Consider the following 23,949-nt stretch of genomic DNA (forward strand, 5'->3'; position numbering starts at 1 on the left):
TTCCGTACAGGGACCTGGTAGCCTCTGATTAAGTCTATGGGGATTTCAGAATTCAGCATGGAACAGGTTAAAAAAACCACAACTAGTGCAGGCCTGGTAGAATAGAATTGCTCATCAGCGAATATGTGCACCAAAGCTTACGCTCATAAGAATCAGTAACAGTGAACCCCAGTCAAGCATGAGTCTTCGGCTGTGTGTGTGCTGTGTTACAGGAACTTTTGTGTTACACAAATGTTCAGGACCCAGCCGAGCACACTTCACATTGGGTGCGGGCAGCTGAAAACTGGTGGTAACTCATTCTTTGTTCCCTGCTAGTTTTTGCACAGATACAAAGTCCCTTGTCGTACTAAGTATATGGACAAGCGAACAGTGCATCCGCATGCATGTAACATTTTGAAAGTCCCAGGCAATTGTGTGGCAAATGCAGTGCCATGTTCAAGTAAATTTTTAAAATCATTGATCTGTAATAAAGACTGCTGAGCCATTTCTTGCCTCCATTTCTACCAGTTTTACTACCACATTCCATGACTGAATGTAAAGATCTTTGCCCACAAATCACAATATGATTCCAAAAGTAACAATACAAGTCAAGTTCAAATCCACATCAGTAATCTTTCTCACTATGTACACAATTCCCATTGTACCCTCTTTAGGGGAAAGAAAAACACCTTTTTCCATCCTGGGATTATTTTGGGAGTGGCATAATGAGAGATGTTTTTATCAGCAGTTTGTATTTTGCACATTCTAAATGTATCACAGTAGTGAATAAAAAAGCGTGGAAAAAACATATCAGCTCAGTTCACACATTTCATGCCAAAGCACCACATTTTTTTTCCAAGTTGAGGATATTACTGTTTAGGCTGTATTGTGATAGTATGAATGTTTACCAAATCCCATCTGAGGATAATAACCCCTGTATTGAATAGTGGATGTCACCTATTTTTCATTTTAGCTCAAAGTACTAATCTGTGGTTTTAGTGATGAAAAACATGAATTCTTCTTGACTACCTCCCCCCCCCCCCCCATGATCATTTGGATATTTTGTTCCACTGTAGGTTTATTAATTGTTTGGGATACATTTTTTTTTTTTTTTTTTATGAGCAGGGGAGGGAGAGGAAAGATGAACCTTTAGGAGGTACTGTATACGCTGTTATTTTTGTGTACAGATATTTTCACGAACGACGAGGACACAGACATTTTGGCGAGATGTTGTTTACGTGAATTGACGGCAATGCTTACGTTAATGCACTATTAACAGGGTGCGTGGAGACATTTTTGCGTGTTGTTAAATTCGCGATCCAACTGTGATTTGCGAAATTTAAACCCTTGCGAAAATAACAGCTTATACAGTACAGGTTGTGTCCGAGTGGCATGGATGCAGCACCAGAGAAATTTAGATAAGTTGGGGGGGGGGGGGGGGGGGGGGGAGGGGGAGAGAGAGGAAAGATGAACTTCTAGGAGATACACATTTTGATATTTTGTCTGAGTTGCATGAATGCAGCACCAGAGAAATGTAGATCAGAGAAATTGTGAAGGATAGCAGAAGGAGTTAAAGGAGTTAGCAACAAAGGACTCCATCATTAAAATGCCTTCTTTTAAAATCTACCACTTAAATCTTTAACAATGATTAGTAGTGATTATGATCATGGAATACAGCACCAAACCTCAGAAGTACAATGTATGGTGTAACTCTTGGACTTGTTGGGATTTAACTCTTTATGTGCCACGTTCACACATCCGACTCAGTCGACAGCGTGCCAACTTGGCATATTCTGCTCAACAAACAAAGCCGACAAAACCGATCAATAAATCACTAATCCCGCGGTACAATCAAAGCGTTTCTCGCGCTTTTGTTCCTCTCACATACATGTAGGCTTGCATTCTATTTGGTGATTGACTATCAAGTGGTGTCCCCAACTAAATTTGCGTGTACATTCTAAGTTTCTGTCACTATTTTATGTGCAAAAGTCATGCCTTTACAGGAATGTAGCAACTGGTAATGCAAAAGAAATATTGAAATAGAATTGTTATACATTGTATATGGAAGCAAAGTTTGGCATTCCTCTTTAACTTTGCTCACTATAATGTCCAGCTTAATAGAAATTTGTAGAAGTTATACAAATTGGAAAAACAGAATTCTTTCTCAAAGCATGTGTCTCAGAATAACGTGGCACACAGGGGGTTTCCACCATGGCACATAAAGAGTTAAAGACCCGGCGGTGTGGGGAATTCCGCATCAAATTGAGTACAGCTTTAGCCCCGGTCTCCATGTAACGTACACACATGGAGCTGAAGAATCTGGACTGGAATTAAAGACCGTTCCCGATGAGAATACGCTTCAATTCGCATTATTTGCTGACGGGCGCTATTCATCGTTGTTTGATGTACCCTGGTGGGCAATGAATGAAGATTGATTCAATGAGGCCACCCATGTCCCACCACCTACCGGGCCTTTAATGACTTGTCTAGTCACATACAAGAGAAGAGGTCAGCAGGTTTAATAAAACTAATAATACAGGTGTATATATTTTTCCTTTTCAATGTTCAGTTATGACCTGAAAAAAAAGAATATATGCTGTGCCCTTGAGGATGATGAGAAGCACTTTTTTTTCTGACTTTTTTTCATAGTAAAGCTTAGCACTAGAAAGAACACCTTTTATTTAAAAGTAGTTGAAGTTTGTTTGATCAGTCATCATCAAAAGTGAATGTCATAACGATATATGTCTGGAACCAATGAAAATCAAATCTCGTACCATCATTCAACATTATCATAAAATTAGAGATTATTGAAAAAGATATATTTCTCTTTCTTTTTTTCTTTAAACTGAATACCATCATATTCAGCCTTACCAAATCTTATGAAATCATCTTTCAGTCTTTTTGTTTTTTGACATCATTTCATTGTCTTTGCTGGTAATGTTTGGTTTGTCAGGGTTGGTTTATTTTTTTCAGTATCATAGCACAGGTTCTCAACACTTTGCACAACTTTCCATTGACCAACATGTATGACCCATGTCATTTGATGTGAGATGAACTTTGTGAGAATGCTGAACAATCTTGATTCCCATGCCTGTGTGTACTAGTATTCAAAATCTATAAAGCTAATTGAAAGTATTAAACATGTGCATGTTTATGTTCTTCCTGCCAAAGGTAATCTTTATGGCTGGTGGCTTTCATTACCTCCGCCAAGGGGGGAGGTTATGTTTTCGTTACCGTTGGTTTGTGTGTGTGTTCGTTAGTTAGTTAGTTTGTCTGTGTGCAAAATAACTCAAAAAGTAGTTAACGGATTGGGGTGAATCTTGCAGGAACGGTTGAGAATGACACAAGTAACAAACGATTAACTTTTGGTAGTGATCCGAGAATTTTTGGGGAATGTATGAAGGATTTTTTAGATTTTGGCAGGTATATCAAGGGTCAATGAATTTGGGAGTTCAGGCTGCGCGTATTTGAGGTTTGCCTGCGTGCACTAAAGTGCGTGCTCTAAGTTTCTGCTAGGGCGAGGCGCGCCGTGCAGCTGAGAGTTTATGACGTAACAAAGGCTTCTATATTGGGAAATCAGGTGACTTTCAGCACACAATGCTATAAGTATGTATGGATGGAAATCACCGATATCTCTATGGAAGAACAAGATCAGTGGTGAAAATGATTTGCATGCTTGGCAGAGGTCTGTGCTCCCAGAGTGCTCCTCTAGTTTAGTATGTTATTGTTAAAGGTATAGTTTACCATTGGGAGCAGTGATTTAAAGAATATTCAAGTTAACGCATTTATATATTGTATGTAGTTCAGTTGTACATGTATCACAAAACATCATACCATATAAAAAATTTGCAATTAAGTCTAAAATATAAGGAGATATCACTATTTTTCTTACTAAACCATAACTGTAGACGGTTTGGTCCAGAAACAATTTTATCATTAACTGTTGTTCACATGTTGTATTTAACAATACATAACAAATATTATGATGATTATTAAAGATTTTTGCAATAGTTGTTTCTATCCGTAACTCACAATTTAGAACTATTTTGAAGTGTGATAGCTAGGGGTTTGTTTCATTTACAGATGGTAAATAATTGATGCCTATGAGGAGGGGATGGGGCAGACTTTCAGAGAGCTTTTTTGGTTGTAATGCCCCTTGTACAGTCAGAGCTTTCTATGTTGTACCTGTGCTTTCGTATGTACATGTATGTATGTTGCCCATTGAAGAGAAACCAAATACTAGTAATTGGTTTTTTCGACTTTGATCAAAGGAATATTAAAAGCAAACAAGGAACAATGAACATCTCATTACAATCAGACAAAAACAGGAAATTATTAGATCTGTGGATTTCTGTAGTTTCTTAAGTACTACGAGTATTATAAATATTGTACATTGTATGTTGTTTTTTGTAACTAAATTAGAAAATGCATGTAATCTATTCCTTCTAGAAAGATCATTGCTCAGTAATCAGTGCTACTCAAGACTGTGTTGATATGAAGGATATGATTGTTTCCTTTGAAATTCATTTAAATATAATGATATTTGGACACAATTGGCATCCTAGCCAGTTTAAGACATACATTGTACTACAACTGTATGTACAATTGTACAAGATGATAATTATGAAATCCCCTCATATAATGTGCATGTTATTTTGCTATGATATCAGTTTCATGATAGGTATATTGTATTTGTGATTTTGGATTTTACATGAAATTATTGTCTGATGATATATTACAAGCTAACCACCATTTGCTTGACCCTACTCTTTTCATGAATGCTTGAACCTCTCAAAGATCTTTTGTTTCAAGCAAAATTACCTAATGCACAGGATAATTCTTAGCAACAAAAATCCACAAAAATATCAAAATTTTTTAACCCAGAGGCTGTTAACTTGATGTATGATATTTCATCCTTTGGGGACACATTCTACATGAGACTGCACTTTATCTGTCACATTAACAGGCAACTGATAGACTTGAGTCTTTTCTACAGCTGCAATATAGGAGAAAAAATTAAAAAGCTGGGATGGCCTTTTTCCATTTTTTTTTTCTAAAGCACACACATCAGAAACAAAATAAAGTTGGCAACAGCATGCTTTTATTACGTACAAGACTGAAGAAAACATTGTTTGATATTTATTAGTCTGGTTTCCAGACCCTTGTTGCTGGAAATGCCATAATTTCAGCGAGTCTAAATTTTCACGAATCGGGACTTTCCAACAATTTGTGAGTGGAGTAATGTACTGAATGGAGAAATGTATATGGGCAATTCCACGGTAACTGACGTTACACGTAAGGATTTTCATGAAATTGTTTACCTTGTAGTTTTGTGAATGAAAGCACCTTGGGCTTGCAATTAGCATTGATGAATAAGTTCATGAGAATGAAGAAATAGGTGGAAAGTTTTTCTCTCAAACTGCATTTCTTATCACATAGCAAGTGAAAATGTGTCGGTAACTGACGTTACGGAAAAAGGACATGGGAAATTATGGTGTAGATATAAATGAAAATATCTCATGTCCCTGACTTTTAGCCTTTATGTGTTTAATATGGCAATACACCTAGGTTCTTAGGAACAGGTGTGCAAAATAATGTGCACTTTAGTTGTCTCCTTTTACCACCATGCCAATTTCAGTGAAGGCATGACGGTAACTGACGTTACACTTACATTTGCCATAGGGTTTACACATGCAAAATCATGATTGGGAATAGCTATGTGATATTTCATAATTCTGACCATTCACAATGATTTGGTTGATATGGAGTCATACCTTGGTTCATCAGTCATAAATACACAATGAAATGAAACAGTAGTCCATTTTCTTTGTGTTCTATGAAAACTTAAAGGTAAACATGTCAGTAACTGACGTTACGTAACTGACGTTACGTAACTGACGTTACGTAACTGACGTTACACATACTTTGCCGTGGGGTTTACAGAGAACTAATTTATTTAACAGGTTAATATACTGCTGCAATGTACCAGTGACAATCCTAGGCAACTACAGCAACAAATTAAAACAAAATCTAAAGACACAAATAATATTGGGTGGGCCCTTAGGGGGCACCCCCCCCCCCCCCCCCCCATGCCATAGCACAGTTGGGCAAAAATGCACAAGAGGATATTTCTTGACATTTGTCTGAAGATTTAATTTTCATTCAACATTTATGATTACACAGAGCCATTAATAGATTAAGCAGTTCCAAGTATAAATATATTGACATGACTAAGGGCTTTTTTGTTTGTTTGTTTGTTTTTTAATGAACAGGAAAGTTTTTATCTACAGTGTACATAGAGTGCTCCACCCATAATACCTTGTAGTACTACACAAAACATGGATATTTTTGTGCTTGAAAAAAATATCAAAATATCTTCCAGGTCATGGGGAAAAAAACGTGTATCAACTCATAAATATGCATAAATATGTATGAAATCTATTGTGATATATTTCTCCTTCTTTTCTTTATTTTACTCCTGATGATCTCCATCATCAATTGATTTAAATGAAAAGTGTCGCACTTTTGATATTTCTCTGTGAAGAAGAAAAATAAATGCTTTTTTGGTCAAAAGAGCGTTATTGTTTTATTCCTAGCTTGAAGTAATTTAACTGTTTTTCTTTTCCTTTTCACTGTTATATCACGGCTTGCAAATACATTGGAGATACCAAGAAATCGGACTTTGCAACGAAAGAATACTAAAATCAATATAAAAAATTATTCCTGTTCATAATTATCATGTGTTGTATTACAAAATGTCCCTACATGAATAGAATAAAGTAATCAACAAATACACACTGTATGAACAATTTTTTTAAAAACCCTATAGAATCCTCTCTCACTTTGAGCAACATCAGTGTTAAGTTTCAAACAATAATGAGTACATGCCTTACGTACCATAATACAAGATGAGCCATGTTATTAACTGTGTGGTGTGTGGTGTAGTTAAACTACACCACACATTTAAGTGCAAGAGAAGAAATATCTGTTTGTGCATTTGCCTTGAGGTAGAAACTTGACTAAGCTTCCTAAAAAAAAAAGAAAAATGCCAGCAAAAGCAAACATTGGTGAAGATTGTTAAACTGTTGGTATACAGCTGTGCAGAAGTTTGTTTGTTTGTTTGTTTTTTTTATAGAAAATGTGGTTAACATGCAATCATGTCACTGATTAGGCCTACAAACTTTGGTAGCTTTATCATCTCGTAGGACTGGGAATGTACTAATTTGAGTGCATATACTGCATGTGGCAAACTAAACTTCCAGATGAATCAACCTTAAACTTGTGCTGAATAAAAAATTGAAAGCTCAAGCCCCCCCCCCCCCCAAAAAAAAAAAAAAGATAATCATGGTAAATGAATGAATAAATGAATTTAGAAATAAAATAAAATTTAAAAAAAATATCCATGGACATACCATGGTAATGACATCATTTCCTATGAAAGGGATTGCTGCTCTTTGTTGTAAGTTGACTTCCCAGATGTATTGAAATGGCCAAAAGTCAAAAAATTTGCCTCAGTTATAATTACTGTCATGGTAACTGACGTTACATACTCGTGTATGACATTTCGGTAACTGACGTTACACATTTTGTAGTGTTCATTTTGACTCTCCAGTATGCCAAGTATCCTTATTTCTGGTATTAAAATAAAGGCATATGGGCATACATTAGAAATCCTAAGTTACATCATACAGCTCACTTCCTTTGATGAATAAACTTCAAAACTCCTTGTTTTTGGTAACTGACGTTACATCCATCATTTTCAAAGTAATTAACAGTTTTTATCAAATTCTTTAAAGCTACCAGCTTTTTTTTCTATCGTGTGGTAAAAGACTTCTCTGGTAACTGCATACATATGAAAGATTGTTGTTTAGAGTACTAATAAAGTGGATATACAGAGAGTAAGTTATGCGACAATACACTCTTTTCACCATTGAGTTATAGGCATATTTTGGCAGCCATTTTGAAATTCAAAATGGCCGCTTTTATTGAAAAACATAATGATTCTTAAAACTTCAACTCAAGTACTGTCTGAAAATGTATGGTGTTTGAAACAAATATCATTTAGAATTTTTGGCACCTGTGTCCTAGTTACCGTGGAATTGCCCATATGTGTGCATCACATTCATATCGGGATCAGAGTCATTAGTTTGGCGTGTCTTTAATTTCGCGAATAGCTCTAGACTCGCGAAAATCACAAAAATAAAAACCTCGCGCAATATTCGGCGTATACAGTACTTCTTTCGCCATTACGTGTAAGAGATCCTGTTAATATTCTGGGAAGCAAAATAGTACAGGCAGATGGTCTAGAAGCGAGACTAGATAGTCACCTCATGAGATGCATGGGTGTGTAATGGCCACTCCTCTCTTTATGTGAGAGTTTGAAATACATGCAATATGTTCAGAAGTCATTGCTTGAATGCTGAAGATACAGCTTTCTCATTGGGGGTCAATTTTCCTATAATCCAATTGTGTTCATGCTGAGATGATGTCAGGCATATCTGCCGTGGCATTGTCAGTAGTCAAAATTGGAACAGAGACGTTTTATTCTCCTTTCCTGAGCAGGGATGGGATTTCCCACTGTTCTCCTCTTTATAAGCCCAGGCACCTAGCTTAAAGGTAATTTTGGTTGAGACCTAACTTCAGGTTTCTAATGTGTTTTTGGTGAGATAATGAGAAACCTCTCATGAAATATGAAAGAGCATGTGATTCCAAGAGGGACTCAACATTTATTTGATGAAAATTGATTTTAAAATGGCTGAGATATCCAAAAAAGAGCAGTCCTAATAAAAAGCGGGACCCACCTTTTACTAGTATTAGGATCGCTTTGTTTTACTTTGTTTTTGGATGTCTCAGCTATTCCAATACCAATTTTAATCAAATAAACTTTGAATTCCTCCTAAACTGGTATGCTCTGTATTGTTTCATAAGTGGCTTTTTGCTTTCTCACAAAAAGTTACAAGCCCAATTCTCATCTCCACCAATACAATACAGTCCCTTTAAACAAGGCCAATGAGACACCTCCCTGCTCAAACTTGCTGTTAGAAAACTTTACATTTTTTTTTCATATAAGCATTCAGGTAATCCCCCTAAGGTTGATTCTCTTGTAAGTTGGACAGCCCACATAGACCTGACAATATGCCTCGGTCTTTAATAGGCCTCCAGAAGGCCACCTTGACACAACAGGGATTAGGGGATTAGGTATTAAAGGATGGTATAGTTTTGGTTAAGATGGGGCTTCAGATTTCCAACTTCTTTTGTGAGATAATGGGAAACCTGTTATGAAATATGAAAGAGCATATATAATTCCAAGAGGAATCAGAAGTTTCTTTGATTAGAATTGGTTTTGAATGGCTAAGATATCAACAACAAAAAAGTAATACAAAGTGATCCTAATAAAAGGTGGGACCCACCTTTTATTAGGATCCCTTTGGTTTGATATCTCAACCATTTCAAAACCAATTTTCATTAAATAAACTTGGAATCCCTTTTAGAATTACATGTTCTTTCATATTTCTTGAGGTTTCTCATTATCTCACCAAAGAAGTTGGAAACCTGAAGCCCCATCCCATCAAAAACTATACCATTCCTTTAAATATTTTGCTCTTTGAAAGCTTTTTTTTTTGCATGAACGTTCAGATAATCCCCAAAAGTTGAATTTCTTCTGTGTTGGACAGCCTACACTGTACATGGGCCTAACGATATGCCTCAGTCTGTAATATACGTACAAGAGGCCGCATTAACACCACAGGGATTAAAGGGATTAGGTTTTAACCTCAATAGGTTGACATAGTTTCTAGATGTTAGCGTCAGTTGGTGAAAGGCAGTGCAATTTACAGCAATATACATTCACTGTACATTTCGGATTTACAAAAAGAGAAAAGCAAAAACAAAAACTCACTCCCGTAAAGTCTACATATCTTGCGTCATGCTCTAGTAAATGGAGCTATTCATTTCTTTTCGTTATCCTGTGCTTTGTAAGGTTAGTTCCAGCTGTAGTACTCAATACAGGTTCTCATTTTTGCTCTTGAATGAAGCGAGAAAACAAACAAACTTTCATTGGTTGTTGGGATAAGTTTGTTCTTGTTTTTATGTGTCTGTCCTGTGCTTTGTGTAAGCCTTGAGTTTTTAGCATCACAATGTGGTCATGACCTTCCAGCATTTGACTACAAGTTTGAAGAATTTGATTGCAAAACAAGCTAACTCCATTCTTGTCAAGTTGAGATATTTGCTATCAAATCTTTGAAAAAAAAAAGAGAAAATAATAGGAATATGTGGGATATATTTATCAAAACCCTTAAAAATATTCCTTTTTTTCAAAAAGTTTTATTTTGTTCCATTTGATGATGAACTTACCTTAAAGTGTTTGAAAATGATGCTTAATTTGTTTTGCAGTCAAACTCTTTTCCTTTGTACAATATAAAAAAAAAATGGCTCCAGCTTATCTCTGTAAATTCCTACGAATACTAGCCAATGATTTTGGGGCGTGTCCTAAAGAAAAAAAAATCATCCCCAGCATATAACCTCTGCAAATCCTACATGTAATGAACACAAAGAACTTCAAACATGTGGTCAACTACATGTATTCTGGTATTAGCAATGGATGTGAAAGTATCATCAAATTTTCCAATTTGTTAGGCAATTGCTTGCTCAATACGCTCTAGTGTGACAAGGCCTTGTCAGTACAGTTGTAGTTCCATGGCTGAATGTATATTGTAGCAACTTAAAGGGATGGTACAGTATTGGTGGAGATGCGAATTGAGCTTTTAATGCGAGATACCAAGAAAACACTTATGATATAGTACAGAGCAAACCATTTCAAGAGGAATTCAAAGTTTATTTGATGAAAATCGGGTTTGGAATTACTGAAACATCCAAAAACAAAGTAAAACAAAGTGATCGTAATAAAGTGTGGGTCCCACACTTTATTAGTATCACTCTTTTTTGGATAGCTCAGCCATTTCAAAACCAATTTAATTGGTAAATTTGGGTAACTCAACGATTCAGTCGATGTTGAATTATAGAGTAGGAGGAGTGCACTTTATTGTTTTAGCTTTTCTCCTGACTCACGAATAATAATAACATCCAAAGTGATCTCAAAAGGGGCCCTTGCAATATGACAGCTTCCATGACACACTTGCTTTGCTCGCTTTTATCAGCATTGACAACAGTGTGAGGGCCTTGACAAATAGGCAACATGAATGTGTGCTACAGGAAAACATATGGGATTCCCCATCTCATTGAACACACTTTCAGAGGCTCTGTGCAACCCCAAGCACCTCTTAAAAGGGAGATTCTCCCACCTGGACCCCTACCCCCCCCCCCCTCCCCCCCAGCAAACTGGAGACTGATTGTGCCATCATGCACACAACATTGTACATGCCTGTAACGCACATTATGAGCTCAAAGCACAACATCACTTGCGATTGGGGTCCAGGTCTTGCTTGACGGCCCTGGAAGTTGTAGGGTTATAAATGTTCTCTTGTGCTAGATATGAACATGTATGACAAAAGTAATGTTGATGTCTTGAGTGGGAGACACACAGCTAGAGTGATAGAAATTCAAACTCGGGTGGGAGAGAAGAAGATGTTGAGAAAATGGTCTCAAAGCGGGAGAGAGGGAATCTCTGTACTTCCCTGATACAACTTAAAGGGATCGTACAGTTTTGGTTGAGACTTAACTTCGGGTTTCTAACAATTTTTTGGTGAGATAATGAGAAACCTCTGATGAGATATGAAAGAGCATGTGTAATTTCAAGAGGGATTCAATGTTTATTTGATGAAAATTGGTTTTGAAATGGCTGAGATATCCAAAACAGAGCAATCCTGATAAAAGATGGGACCCACCTTTTAGGATCACTTTGTTTCACTTTCTTTTTGGATGTCTCAGCCATTCCAAAACTGTTTTTCATCTAATAAACTTTGAATTCCTCATAGAACGGTATGTTCAGTATTATTTCATAAGTGGTTTCTTGGTATCTTGCAAAAAGTTAAAAGTCAAATCCTCATCTCCACCAATACTATACTATTCCTTTGAACAAAAAGTTTATCGTTGGCATTGAAGCTGATTGTGCATCAGGAATGACACATAACAACATTTACAAGTACATAGCTTCATCACTTTCTGTTTTAGATATATACAGTCAACCTCGCGTAAGTCGACATAATCGGGACTGAGCAAAACACGTCGACTTACGCGAATGTCGACTTACGCGTAAGTCGACATTTTGTCGACTTATAACTAATTTCCCCTGTACAGAGTATAGATTTGGATCACGATGCGGATCGCTACCCAAATCTTATTCATTTTGCCGCCAAAACATGCCTACTGACATCAGCAACAATAATGTTTTAGTTCATGCGTAAATCTCGCGCGGGTTAGTAACGACAACGCACAATTTCCAAATCTCTGGAGAGATTTTGAGAGAGCGGGATTGGAAACCTAGGCCTGTTTCTAGACACTTTACTTTTTAAACGTGATTCGAAATATCAAACGCAAATTCCCCAAAATTGCATTAAACGTTGCGATTTAAAGTCAAGTGCGTTGCTGCGAAGATATGCGTGTGATTTTGCATGATTCTGTCGAGATAATTTTTCAGTGCCGACCGAGTTGAAATACATGTATGTGTGATTTTCCTTCCCTAAATCGCCATATTTGTTCTGTTTAAAATTTGTATTGCCATACTCTGAAAATGAATTGTTCTCGCGCTCCGATTCGTAACATTACTGCTCTGTACGGCGCGGGCCCGTCTGAAATAAAAAGAAGAAACTGAGTTTGTTTGAAAACGACATCTTTCGGACTACTATAACTTTCGTAACAACAAACCTCTTTCCATTGTCGGACTAATCTAACTTTGGACTGAGATTGAAACCTTCGGCATAGCGAACTTTAACAATACTTCGTTGTCATTTTTTCATTGACATTTTGTGAAGCAGCATGCGTTTCGGTAGTTTGAAACGCGTGAATGTTGCGATGTCTTTCAATTCGGTCACGGCGAAAGTTCCGTTACGAAATAAAAATTGATGCGAGTCTTTTCAACCATAACTCACTTCCGTAAATTCTTATGCGTTTAAACGCAGTTTCTAGTTTCGGACAAAACCCGCAAGTCTTTTCTGCAATGCTTTTGCTTTTTGAATACAGCGTTGCTTGTGATTTGACGGACTTGCATTTGATTTTTAGAGTTGCGTTTAAACGCAATTGAGTTTAAATTTCATACAATTTTCTAGTTTCGTATGATTATCAAACGCAAGTCTTTTCAGCGTTCCGTGTGATTTGATGGACTTACATTTGATTTTCAGAATTGCGTTTAATTTTTAATTTTCCATACGAAATGAAAAATAATGCAAATCTTTTAAATAACACACTTCCGCAGATGTTTAGAGATACGTTTGAACGCAGTTTCTTATAGTTTCGTACAAAAACCGCAAGTCTTTTCTGCAACGCTCTTGCGTTTAAATACAGGGCTATGTGTGATTTGATGGACTTGCATTTGATTTTTAGAGTTGCGTTTAAACGCAATTGAGTTTTAAAAAGTTCCCTACAATTTTCTAGTTTCGTATGATTATCAAACGCAAGTCTTTTCAGCGTTCCGTGTGATTTGATGGACTTGCATTTGATTTTCAGAGTTGCGTTTGATTTCTTACTTTGCTTACGAAATGAAAAAAATAATGCAAGTCTTAAACAATAACACAACTCCGTAGATGTTTAGAGTTGCGTTTAAACGCAGTTTCTTATAGTTCCCTACAAAAACCGCAAGTCTTCTCTGCACCGCTCTCGCGTTTAAATACAGCGTTACGTGTGATTTGATGGACTTACATTGGATTTTCAGAATTGCGTTTAATTTCTAATTTTGCTTACGAAATAAAAAAAGTAATGCAAGTCTTTTCAACGATAACGCACTTCCGTAGATGTATAGAGATGTTTTTAAACGCAGTTTCTAGTTTTGTACAAAAATAGCAAGTCTTCTCTGCAATGCTCTTGCGTTTAAATACATCGTTGTGTGTGATTTGATGAACTTGCATTTGATTTTTAGAGTTGCGTCTAAACGCAACTGAGTTTCAGGTTCGTACAATTATTTTCTAGTTTTGATATGATTATCAGACGCAAGTCTTTTCAACAACGCACTTGCGTTTAAATGCAAAAGTTGCGTTGTGATTTTTTTTTAAAAGTTGCATTATTAGTTGCATTGTAATAAATTTTCTAGAAAGGGCCCAGGTTTTAATACCGCTTCGGAATAATTAACGTCAGAATATTTGGATTTACAAAAACATTTCATGCTCGGATAATGAATACCTACTGGGACATAGTTAAGTGTACAATTTTTTTGCGTTTTGAGAAAAACGAGAGGGAGAAAAGGGGTAAAGTGAACTGCCTTGGGTACTACATGTAATACTCCAGGTGTAAATGAGTGTATGCCTTTTCTATTCTGGCATACAAGACAATGGACGCATGGCGCGAACGCTACCGCGACGTACACTAGCAAATTACTGAGTAGAAATGCAGCGAATCGGAGCGGGAAAGCAATTCTTTTTCAGAGAATGGCGATAAGATTTTGAGCGAAAAATTATGTCGACTTATACGAGGGAATTAACACGTATTTCAGCTCAGTTGGCACTGAAAAATCAGGTCGACTTACGCGAGTTGTCGACTTATAAATGTCGACTAAGACGAGGAAATTTTCAAGGAATAACAAAGGCAAAAATCGGGACTTTTTTATTGTGTCGACTTAAGCGAGTTGTCGACTTATGCGATGTCGACTTAGGCGAGGTCTACTGTAGTTCAGCTGCTAGCAAAGATATATTCAGGAGCAGGGTCATATTATCTGTCTTTGTCCTCCAAGTGGAGGGAGAAATATATCTTATCTCCACAGGAATTGTCCTTGATTTTCACTTGACAACTTATCTGACACAAAGCGCTTGAAACAACGCAAAAAAAAAAATCTTGATTAGAGAAAATTGATTGCGTAAACAGGATTTATTTGCTTTCCATCAACCCGATCGCGGATGAGTCGCGAGTATGCTAGGGCAGGGGTGTGTGGGAAATGCGTGTTGTAGCAAAATTAGCCCATCCTCAATGTGTTAAGCATATTATCCATGCATGCTCGACTCAGTAGTGATCCACCATATTTTTTTTTTAAGGCAAATTACGAAGGTTGTCATCAACTACTATATGTAAATCATTGTTTTTAATGTAAGTATAATGATGAATGAAATAATGTTCTTTGTATGCAAATTATGATCCTTCAGATATTTTGCCGTTAGGAAGGACATGCATATGAGCAGTATGAGCCGAGAATGGCATTATCCATTTTATGTCCATCTACGAAGGAAAAACTGTCTTCGTCTGCCGGAGACAGGATATGGATCCATGTTGTCATTTTTTTTCTCTCCATTTGAGTAATGATTACTCAGCCATTTTCAGTGTGAGCAGACTTCCTGTGACATTGTTGGTAGATTAGTGCCATGCTGGTCCAAACCTGTGTGTCAGCGTGTCATGGGTTGGCAGGGAGGGTGAACATGCCGGTGTCTATTCCTGGAGATTTAAGACAAAACAAAAAAAAAAATGAAAAAAAAAAAGAAGAAAAAAAAACAGAGGTTACAATAAGGACCAATGATTCCAAGCATCCTATAGATATGGTCACGTGTGTCATTAAACATGAATGATCGCTGTCTGCAGGGATAGCGGAAATTTCTTGTTTTTGAAGTGCGTATGGTTGATAAGCATTAGCAGATTTTGTCAATGAACACCGCCGGATGACAGATCCTCAAGTGTAATGTGCAGAATGCCGTGACTGTTGTTTAATATTTCATAAGTATTCAGCATGGATGTTTAAAGTGAGAAGTAAGCAAATGAAATCACTCTTACTAGTGGTAATAACTGGCTGCCATCACATTAAATCAAAAGCACAAATCTCTTTACTCTTCATGAGACTTTTGTTGAGGAAGTGTGAACAATTTAAAGTATTTTGTTTACTTGAAGTAGTTCGGTGCTTGGAATTCAAGGATAACTGTGTATTGAGTGTTAGGTGCGTTTGCACTGAGGTTGAAATACTGTGGTATATTCTGTATATTGCATGGTAGTTCATTTTACAGTGGACTCTAATTAGTAACAAAGTCCTCTGGACTGGCAAAATTACAGCAAAATTTTGTTATAACTGAACAAATTAACAATAACAAACATAGAGCAGCTAATGTTGTTGCCTGAATGTTTACTTCGCTGTGACTCAAGTTTTGTTATCAAAACCATGTTCATTTGAACAGGAATGCTCACATCTTACATATCCCGTAGTCGAGAAGACCGTTGGGGCGCCACAGAAGACTTAGCAACCAGTTTCCTCCATCCCTTCCTCTCCTCTGCCTTCCTTTGTGCCTCTCTCAACCTTTGGCCTGTTCAGTCTCGTATGTTGTCTTTCGAACCGGGTCCATAAGGAATTAAAACCGTATCGACCCGGTTCGAGCCGTAGAGACCCGCATTGACCCGCATCGTAACCTGTGTCAATTCCTGATGGATTCCGGGGGCTACGATACGGCGGTGAAAAATTTTTGGTCATGTTCAAAATTTTCACACGGATTTCAATTTCGTATTGATATCTGAATTGACCTGGTTCGAACCGCATTGACTCGCATTGACCCACTGCAACCCGCAGCATAAAATCGTATGGACCCTTGCCATATACCGCATTGCCTTCATGCAACGGCTGATGACAAGGTTTACATCCGGGTCGGTACGAGTCGAAGCAGGTTGACACGGGTCGATAGGGGTTAAAAAGGATTCAGTCAAGGATTTAAAGCAGATTTTTATACGATTCGATATGGGTCAATACGGGTCTCTATGGCTCAAACCGGATCAATAGGGTTTTAATTCCTTGTGGACCCGGTTCCAAATCCAGCTGTGTGTGACTGTACAGTAGCATGAATTAACCTCCATTCCGGGACTAATCTGGCTCATTTTCACGCGGATTAAATCCGTTTTGTGACCCGCCCATGTGTGACTGTAGCATTAGTTTGTGATATGATTCAATAAAACATGCAATACCAAAGGTTTGTATATGGGTGCAGTCTGACAAGGTCAAAGGTCAAAAGGTCAATGAACTTGCCCTGAAATGCCCTGTAATTTTATACAAATGATGCACAGGATAGAGTGCGTTAGTGAAGGCATATAGTGCACTCGAGGGTATTTACAATTGTGAAACATGCACGAGGTGAAGCCGAGTGCATGTTGCACTACATTGTAAATACCCGAGAGTGAGCTATACTCCTCCACTAACGCCACGAAATAATCCTGTGCATCATTTGTTTTATAAAATGGGTCGAAAATTCGAAAACTAACAGCATTTTTCAGCGTTTTTCACGTACCTTTGTGGGTCAAGACGTCCGAAGATGTTCGTCCCAAACATTTACGCACGTCGCACTCGGAAATCCCGCACATATAAGTATGATGGGGGTTGGGTTTCCGGACACTTAAGTTCCCGCATGAAAACTTACTTATTTTACATAGAATATGCACCCTTTACCTTAAAGACTTGATATAGACTCCTCATATAGGCCTACTAGACAACATACTCTGAAAACGGCGTGAGAATTAACCTGCTAAATCGTTGGATTTGCCCATCAAAGTGACTCCATGTACGCGTCCGGTCCCACAACGCTTGGTCTACTGTACACTGTACGTATGATACGTACGCCACACATGTTATGCATAAGGGAAGAAAGGCCGGCCGGCCGGCAGTCCGAACTAGAAGTTGTTTACAGGATTGACAGCGCGTATGCATGCAATTCAAAGGAGCCGCCGCGCGCACAGACGATCGGCAATAGGATTTAACACGCAGTGCAATGGGACTGAGTAACCAAAGCACACGTGACTCATTTCAGCGCTTCCTATTGGCTACATTCTTGAACCCATTTTATAAAAATACAGTATTGTGTGTACTCTCAAGAACTTTCCACAAATTTGAGCTATGACCACCAAACTTACACCATAGGTACATTTGACCTAAAGATGCTAGTCAAGTTCAAATATTGGTGAAGTCAGACAAGGTCAAAAGTCAAAACGTCAGTGAACTTACTTTGAAAAACACTGTAATCACAGATTGAGATAATGTTATGCGGGCTAGACATCAATTGGCATTTGCCTTGTGAGGTTCCAAAACCTCTGTATTGTATGATTCATGAAAGCTTCATGAATTAACATTTGATGTCTCGTCAGTTTAAACGCCATTGCCAGTTTATGCTTTATACTTGTCATTGTAATGGCAGAGTGATTTGTTGTCACAGCAGTTGATAGAAATTGCAGATAATCATTCATTATCTTAATCCTCCGATGAAAACATGTCCCCTGCAGAAGTTTGGATATCCCATTCCCTATCCCCTTTTATCTATTGACACATAGTTGTACCTGTTGGTATGAATTCTTCACAAGCACCTCGTAAAATATTTTCTCTACATGGCAAACACCTCACATTAGTTTCCCTTTATGTTGAGTTACAATGGATCAAGTGCTAAGGGGGAGTCAGACATCCTTAAGCCCTCGTTTGTAACCCAACCTTCTCCTGATGTATTGCAAATATGTTCAGAGTTACAGAGCTTCCAGAGTCTTGAATGAGTCTCCCTACAAACCGCACAAACTGCAAACAATCATACAAAAGCTGCAGTAGTATGTCACTAACCCCATGGTTTACCAATGTGATAAGTGTGATTTTTGACCCCATTCACACTGAAAAATTGGGCTGCGGCTGAATTTGACTCCCTCAAGCCTGCCATCACTACACACTACATGAATGACTCTGTAATGCGGCTGTCCTGAAGATCTATCCCGGTTTTCAATGTGTACTCAATGGCACAAACTTGGTCCGAATGTCCTGTATCTGCTCATGTACAAAGTTTAAAGGGGAAGGCTAGTAACTGATCAGTGGGAATCAGTGGAAATGCTGGGAGATGATTGTTCCAATCCTTATGGGATTCATTCAAGAGTTCATTGTATATCTATTGTTGTGTGAAAATGATTTGCTTCAGAATGGTCTCCTATTCAAGTAATGTGCAGATTAATGCTCCGTCACTGACCAGGGACGCTACCCTTTAATTCTGAAACTATTACTTCTCCACAATTATCAAATTTTGCTTGTCTACAGTACATCACTTTCCAATACCAAATTGCAACTGCTTCAAGCAACATTTGAACATTGATTACAGGAATGAATTTTTCCCGAAGTACAATTGCTATCAAACATTCAATGATTTCCAATCTCCTATTGAAAGTGTAGTCAGTAGCCGCTGTCACACGTGCAAAAGATTGCGAAGTTTAAGATTGTGAAGTCTGCACGATCTTTAGTCATACATCCACACCGGCAGCCAAACTTCGCAATTTTTAAGTTCTCGAAGTTTGGGTCAGTGTACAACCATATGTGTGCAAGAAGGAAGAAAGAGTTGAGACAGAGCTGGACATGTAGAGAGATAATTATGGAGATCATACCATTCTTACTGCAAACACTCACCCACATGACTGATCCATGTGATTTGAGATGTGTGTTTGAGAGATGCATGATTCAAGTTTGCTTTTCGATTTACAAAAATAACTTGATAAGCAGGAAACTGTTTTCAAAATGTTTATGATCAGTTGTCAGATTCCACCTGTCACTGAAGATGTCAGTAACTCGATTAGAGAGGAATTGCTTCAAAACATGTTTATGAATAAGTTCTTCAGCGATTGTCAAACCCTTCTAATTCTATGTCATGAGTAGCTTCAGGATAAACAATTCAGTAGCCATAAAGTTTCATGTTTTATTAGGCCCCTTTCCTTGTCTAGCCAGAGTCTTTGACTGCAGATCCACAAAAACAGGTTTTTTCTCCCAAAGTTGGTAATCTGACCCTAATTAAATTCATTATTCGTTTTCTGGGTTTTCCATGAGGATACTTTTTAAGAGTGCCATAAATCAAATATCAGAGATGTGTTTTTTTTCCAGTGTAAAACATGTTTAAAAACTGAGCCCTGAAAGCCCCTCAAAAAGATCTAACCTTTGATCTCTGAGGAAATGTCAAGTTACTTTTGAATTTTAAGTATGAAAATGCAAGTTCACTGTGCACATTCTTGCGTGTCTGTCTGTCTGCAAGATATTTTGAGATTAAACTATAAGGGGCAAGTACAGTACATAGGTTGCAAGAAAGGGTTCCTATGAAGTTTGGTTGTGAATGACAGGTGATATGTTGAAGCATTAGAAGTTGATATATAAGAGAAAGTATGAGCTGCATATGAGCTAATCTGAAAAAAAAAAAATCAGAAATGTGAGCTAACCACCACCCCCCCCCCTTTCAGCTAAAAGAATAGTTCAGAATTGCAATGGGGGACAGTTAGTTTGCATTTTATTCCCACAGGTCAATTAAAATGGTCATTCTAATAACATCTTAATGTATCTCTTCCACGCTGACCATTCTTTGCTTCGTTGAGGTGGGGGGGGGGGGGGTAGATACACTGTATTACATATCCATATTAGGATATTCCAAAATTTTCGTGCAGGTCTCGCTGCCCTGATTACACATGATGTAGAATTACATACTGCACTGTTGTGTGTTTACTTTATACAGATCCTTACAAGCAAAAACCAAATGAATAGAGATATGTTGAAATTAGAAAATGAGATATATTAGAATGAGTGATGGTTTAAATATTTACCTAGAAAAAAATAACAAGGATTTTCCTGAACAATAGGAATAGAAATGTAATATGTACAGTCAGGATACTTCCAAAGCAATATAAGGTGGTCACACCTCACAATTTTCACCTGATTTCGTGACATCCTTGAAGGACAATACGTACAGTAGCCTTTACTTCATGCTGCTTGTTTGATTCTGTTAAAAAATGCTCGGCTGGCACTTTTTTTGCTGTTGTCATAGAAATGATGTCCTTTCTTCACCAATTGGCACTAATCCCTGTAAGTGAAACCAGTCTCCTCAACTCTATCGGGATGTTGTCAACTTGATGTTGACATTGCTCGTCCTGTTACACCATGCTTGGAGGCTCAGGTATTCCCCGCTGGTTCCCAGGCTGTGCACAAGACTTTCCCTGGTCTGCTCTGTCAATTTGGATGGGGGTTTCCCCGGGCTAATGTTTATTTTGCATTTTTACACGATCTCCCCTTTCACTTTGTACCTACAGTACATACAATGGGGGTCGTAGGGGGATGGTTAGGTTCAAAGTGCTTTGTTTGTTTCAAAAGTTATCATTGCCCCTGTCTTCATTGGTTCTGTCTTCACTCTCACTCATCACGTCATCTTTATCCAAAAACTTCATTTGTTACTTTTCTCTTTCTTTTAACATCTTTTCAGTTTGACTGTATACTTTTTATTCAATGTTTATTCTCTTGCTTTTGGGACCTAGTTTCGGTTTCCTCATTCGTGAAATCAAAGTAAATTTTTCTCTTCTCAAAGTATAATGGCATATTTCTTTAACCTTTTGTCCCTCTTGTTTTGTTGATGTGCCATAAAAGTTTGTAGATATTTTTCACTAACAAATTATGAAATTGTCTTTTTCTTTTTAAACTAAAGACAGGTGTTCTTTAAAGCAACTGAATATTGTTACCGTCAACATGTGTACACCATAAAAATATTACTCTGCATTCCGTACACTTTATACTTTTTGGAAAGCTTTCTGGTCTTTCCTACTGGAAGGTTTTCTTTAAGGTTAGATGTACTTCAGTAACATTCTATGTTGTTTGTTCTCTGTCTCTCTTTCTTTCTGCAGTGGTATGGGGCGAATGCAACCATTCCTTCCACAACTGCTGCATGTCGCTTTGGGTGAAGCAGAACAACAGATGCCCTCTCTGCCAGCAAGAATGGATGGTGCAGCGCATCGGCAAATGATGCTGTCCCCTTCTCCGCTCCACACACACTCCCCCTCTCTCTATCTCTCCCAGCATCTCAAGCATCTGACATCAGCACAACACCTGCCTGGATCTCTACCCCAGGACCGATCTCATTTCCTTCCCTGCTTCCTCTTACCTGGGTTTTCACTCACTGAGGAGCCAGGCAATCCGAAAGGGTCAAAGAATGCCACCTCCAATTTGGGGCAGATTTGAGGGCATCCGGCTCCACAAAGGCAGAGCTTGTTTCATCGCCATCAACGTCATGGGGGCCAGGCCATGGTAGGGGAATTCATCACCACATACGCCGCTCCACTCCGTGGGAGAGTCAGCAGAAATACGACTGGAAACGGAAGATGCAATGGGCATAAATAGAACACGTTCTTGGAACTGGGGAATGATTGAATGTTACCTGACCCTCCCTTTGGTCATGTTAGCAATGTAGGGAAAAGAAAGACGGCTGATATCTTATCCCCAGGATCCAGTCCGTTGGTATTTGTAGTAACATGAGTAGGCAATGAAACAAGTTAAGCACAGTAGTAAGAATTCCATGTGAGATTGCATGAAAATATGATATGTCGTCGCTAAGCTTTTACATGTTTTTAGAGTTGTTTTTCTTAGAGAGTGGAAGTTTGCCACTGTAAATGATCCAGTAGATTGTGTCAGATCTGTTGCATAGTGTTACACCCAACAGATGCAAAGTCAGTAGTACCCAACACGGGTCAGATCACTGCAAATCTCCAAAAAATTGAAAAGAAAAAAGGGGGTGCACTATCTGAAGATCTCCAGGGCTGTTTTGATATGAGAAACGGGGTAACAGGTGTGCAAAACATTTCTCTCCAGTCCTGCCATGAGATTTTGCTGATATGAGAGAGGTAAGAGAATGCCTATGTTTGCCCCATTTTTTTTTTCTCTCTTCTTCTTCTTCTTCTTCTTCTTCTTCTTCATCTTCTTCTTCTACTCCTTCTTCTTCATTTGTGCATGGCTAGAGGGTTGCACCATGGAGCTACAGCACACTGTAGCTTTTTGTCGTGGAAAATTAACTTTGAGAGAAACTGATTGAAATCATGACAAAAGTTTACAGAAGGAATTGGCTCTATATATATATATATATATATATATATATATATATATATATATATTTGTTTCTGGTTTGTTTTTTGTTTTTTGTTCTAGCGGACTGACAAAATTTAAACCAAATTACATTAAATTTCCTGCTAGTGATGTACAGTATTTGACTGAAAGACAGTGGTCTTAATGAAAGTGACTTTCTTTTCCAATTCTACTGACATATGTGGCATTGATATTTTTCTGAAAGAGAGATAAGATGTTACAGTTATGTAGCAGTATTTGCGTATATATTAAAAGAATAAAAGTGGACTTTGTGATATTCTTGGAAAATTGAAGTATTGGATGAAAGTCTCATTTCTTCCCCAAACACTAAAAATGCAAAACACATGAACTTACAGCTTCTTTGTATAGCTTTGCCCTTGCATGGAATGTACCGTTGAAGGCATAATGAATGACTGAGAACATCATAGCTTTTTGAAGAAGTGCATCTTACCTGCACTGTATATCATAGTCATATTTGTAGACGCAATGTGCACACTCTACAGTTATCACAATATTTTTTTGCCATAGCACAAACAAACCTGGAGAAATACTAGTACAGGATGCATGCTAGGAGCAATGATTCGATTCTCCACGATATTTTGCTGTCTACTTCTTTATGCTTTGAATAAATTCATGTCTGCAAATTAACCAGCCTCTCTGTCATAACATTGATGAAGAAAAAGTCGAAGGAGCTTGAGGGTCCATGAGCATGTTAAAGCATATCTGTAATATGTAGTCCCATACATGCCATATTCTCTTGAGTGATATGCTATACAATGTACATATGTAGCTAACTTTACAGCAAGCTATGGATTACGAGGTAATAGCTGTGTTACCAAATCTTCATTATTACAGTATCCCTTCTTTGTTGTATGTGGAATGCGGACGTCGTGATCCGAATCGTGATCATGTACAAAATGTGAATCCATAATTATCTCTCATTGGCATATTGATAGTTAATACAGTGCAATTTTAGATATCTCATACTGTACTAAATCAAATACAGTAGT

At 37.8% G+C, this 23,949-nt stretch overlaps 1 protein-coding gene across 1 annotated transcript in view; it reads left to right on the top strand.

Annotated features, from left to right (window-relative positions):
- The window catches only part of LOC139744595 (RING-box protein 2-like), a 35,824-nt gene extending 13,098 nt beyond the window's left edge, over positions 1–22,726 (top strand). Inside the window, exon 3 of the mRNA XM_071655025.1 lies at positions 21,709–22,726. Within this exon, the coding sequence (XP_071511126.1) occupies positions 21,709–21,827 (119 nt within the window). The 3' untranslated portion in view covers positions 21,828–22,726. The remainder of the gene's footprint in view (positions 1–21,708) is intronic.
- Positions 22,727–23,949: the final 1,223 nt, after the last annotated feature.

The sequence above is a fragment of the Diadema antillarum genome, unplaced genomic scaffold (genome assembly GCF_040938485.1).
Source record: "Diadema antillarum isolate AM-2024a unplaced genomic scaffold, OU_Dant_1.0 seq00001192_RagTag, whole genome shotgun sequence".
Taxonomy (NCBI): Eukaryota; Metazoa; Echinodermata; class Echinoidea; order Diadematoida; family Diadematidae; genus Diadema; species Diadema antillarum.